The sequence below is a fragment of a genome (assembly GCF_019968985.1).
Source record: "MAG: Porospora cf. gigantea B chromosome Unknown PgB_NODE_2930_length_3010_cov_548.982, whole genome shotgun sequence".
Classification (NCBI taxonomy): Eukaryota; Apicomplexa; class Conoidasida; order Eugregarinorida; family Porosporidae; genus Porospora; species Porospora cf. gigantea B.
The window spans coordinates 1-3,010 of record NW_027178890.1 but is presented as its reverse complement, the minus strand read 5'-3'; the positions used below and the strand labels follow the sequence as shown (position 1 = coordinate 3,010).

Below are 3,010 nucleotides of genomic sequence, written 5' to 3'. Positions count from 1 at the left end.
ACCTAGGAGTTTCCTTGGCCATCGCACGTCTCAGAGCCCGGTTCCTCGCATTCCTTTCACGTCGAGTCTTCGAGTCCTCTTTTTCCAGTGACGAGGTAGCAACGAAGAGCCCCCCGTTGGGCTCCGGCTGCCAAACAGGTAGACCGGAAGACCGTGGGGACCGACTCCGTGTCCGGGACTCTATGGACACCCCCTGGGGAGGAACGGTGTCTTGCGTGGGGGCTAGAGTCAAGCGCATGGTGCCACCGGGGGAACGAAGAAGCCTCGCGGCGGGCGTGTGGGACAAGTAACCCTCGAAGAAGAAAGGCAGACCTAGAACCAACTGAGCCGGTGGCCGACTTACCACGGCGTACGGTGTAGTAACGGCCTCCCCGGTTGGTAGGCAAAACGTCAGGACAGCCCACCCCAAGATGGGCGTGTTACCTCCAGTGCTTCCTCGGAACTCGGTTGCCCCTCCTGTCGCGGGTAGCACCTCTTCGTGCCGAAGGGTAGGCATCAGGTCCACATCGATTAGATTGATTTGGGATCCTGTGTCTACTAACCCGTAATACTCTCTTCTCCCTTGGGAGAGAGTGAGGTACTGGAGAGCCGAGGAGATTCTCGGGGAGGTCCGTCGCTCGGGCGTCCTATTCCCAAGGAGAGTCGACTGAGTCAGGGGGGGTGCTCCGCCTGCGGCGGGGAGAGAAGTTCCAAAGTTGGTACGAGCAGGGGTCATTGTTGTTGTTTTGGGGATGACCAAAGGGGGCTCATGCTGTGGGGTCCCGAAGCGGCGCTCGGCGTTCAAGACCCGTGTGAGCCTTGTGAGGGTACCGATGAGGTGCTTCTGTTGCGCAGCTAGCGTCTCCTTGTCGGCTGGGAGTGTAGACATCTTTTCAATTTCTCCCCTGAGTTTATCAGGGACTACTACATCCTTAGGTTTCAAAGTCAAGTTTCCGCCTTGTTGGGAGACCACCAGTTCCTTGCTGCCGTAAGGGGTGTCTCTGATGGTAGGAATTGCCAGGCCGGTTGGGATGCAGCGGTGGGAGGACGTCACCTGACGCGAACAATCCTCACAGGTGTGGATGGGGATGTTCAATTGCCGCATGCGCTTCAACCACCTCTCTTGTTTTCGCGTCCAGATGACGCATCGGATGGCTGCCTTGGTCCATTGCTTCATCTCTGGCTCCAAGTTCCCCAGGTCATCCCAGTCGGTAGGTCGTGATTCCCCTCTGAGATGGGCCCGACGTTGAGCCTCGTCTTTCCACTTCCTGTGCAGCTGAGACAGGTCTAAAGTTTTCTCCTCCTCCGAGAGAAAACGGTCTTGACTGTGAAAGTCACTTCGGAGCTTCCTTAGGTTCTGGTAACGAGCCTCGTCGGGGAACAGACCGGGCTCACGGGCCGTGTTTCGGGGCGAGGGCCGATCTTTGTCCCAACCAGAGGAGCAGACCACGGCCTCGTAACGGAGGGAAGGGTAGGTAAAGTAGACCCCGGGTGGCGGTGGGGACTCGTAGGCTGAGAACGAGCCTTCGAGTAACGCCCAGTCGTAAGCATGGGGGTCGTCAGATAGCCACTCAAGGGCCATGTGGGAGGTCGGGAGGAGCCTCTCGACTATGTAGGGCTCGGGAATCCCGACCGGTTCGGGGGTTTCGTCAGAGGGCCGCGTCTGGCATCCGTAGTTGCTCGGCCGATTTGGGGTCATAAACTCCTCTCGTGGGGTCGTAAATTCCTCTCCTGGTTTGAACGCTTGCTCAACTGACTCATCCGCCCATTTCGGCCTCTCTTCTTCTGAACAGGGGGGACGGCACCTCGTGCAGGTATTAATACAACCTGCATGAGGAGCCGCAGCCGGGGGATCGAACTGGGGCGATCCTGGGCGGGTACCGTGATGCTGACCTTCTACTCTTGTTCGGGGGTCAACCCAAGGATGGTAGCTCTCTGTGGGCCGCGCATCCCTGAGGCCAGCAGGACCAGAGGAGGTCGTCTTCGGTTCCTCACGTCCACTGATCGTGGCATTCGTGAGAGGGGGCTGGGTTCTCTCGGAACTCTGAGCCGCCACCCCGGTGGCGGCTTGCCCCTCATTGGCGACAGGGGTACTCCCGTGCGGGGAGTCCGACCTTGGGTCGCGGGTGATAGGACGCTTCTTCGGGGTTCCCCTACGGGGCAGCGCGTCCGGCTCGCTCCGTATCTGGTTCTCAGGGGTTCCGTTAGTGCTCAATAACCTCCTCAACTCACTGACCGTGATAGTGACAGATGTCACGTTGGCTTCTGCTTCGCAGGGTACTTCGTCGTCGACACGAAGGACTTTCCGAGTCACCGGACCACTTGATCGGTAAGGAGACGCCTGGTCTCGTTCCGACTCTAATATTTCGGAGTCCTTGGTGTGGCGACGGAAGTACCGGGCGAGGGTCGTAAATCCTTGTCCGGCGAGGCAGAAGGCGCTGCCCAGGAGCAGGAGTCCAATGATGGCCCTGCTGCCCAGACGAACGAGGTCAGCGAGGAGGGAGGGGGAGCGGAGGGCGTCCGATAAGTGGGCAACCGCAGCGCAGGCCAACTCCCAGGTTATGGAGTGTAGCTCCTGCACTGCGTTGCCCGCCAAACCGGCGAGCCCCCAGAGGATGGCCACCCGCGCCAAGCACAACAGTGGGTTGCGGTACGCGAACCGAAGCGCGGGTGCTACGCGCAGCATGACCTCCATGGCCAGACCTGAGAAGAGGAGGGCCAGGAGGTCGAAGTGCGTAGTTGATGTGTTGAGCATGTTGTGAGTGATGTCAAAGTCAAAGCCGTAGAATAAGTTAAAAAAACCAAACACATAATGCATTGTATGAAAGAGGGGTGTGGGGTCTTAAAAGAAAACGACACGAAGTTGGTCGCCCTTTACCGACCACCCGGGACCTCTCGCACCCGAAGCGAGAATCATACCACTAGACCAAGCAGCCGTTATCCACTCATTGATGTGCGCCGTCTATTCTGTAGTTGGGTCACGTACACAATAAGGGCTGCTCCGGGAATTGAACCCGGGACCTCTCGCACC

At 58.7% G+C, this 3,010-nt stretch overlaps 1 protein-coding gene across 2 annotated transcripts; it reads right to left on the bottom strand.

Moving 5' to 3' along the window:
- Window positions 1-2: 2 nt before the first annotated feature.
- Window positions 3-2,797, bottom strand: KVP17_001034 (uncharacterized protein; the record flags this gene model as incomplete). 2 transcript variants are annotated; one of them, XM_068516070.1, is made up of 2 exons in its annotated part: window positions 229-312; window positions 344-2,797. In XM_068516070.1, the coding sequence occupies 2 exons, from the start codon at window positions 2,795-2,797 to the stop codon at window positions 229-231; spliced, it is 2,538 nt and encodes an 845-aa protein (XP_068375829.1). The 2 variants fall into 2 exon arrangements, with proteins under 2 accessions (XP_068375828.1, XP_068375829.1); XM_068516069.1 differs by having other exon boundaries at window positions 3-2,797.
- Between the last annotated feature and the right edge of the window lie 213 nt (window positions 2,798-3,010).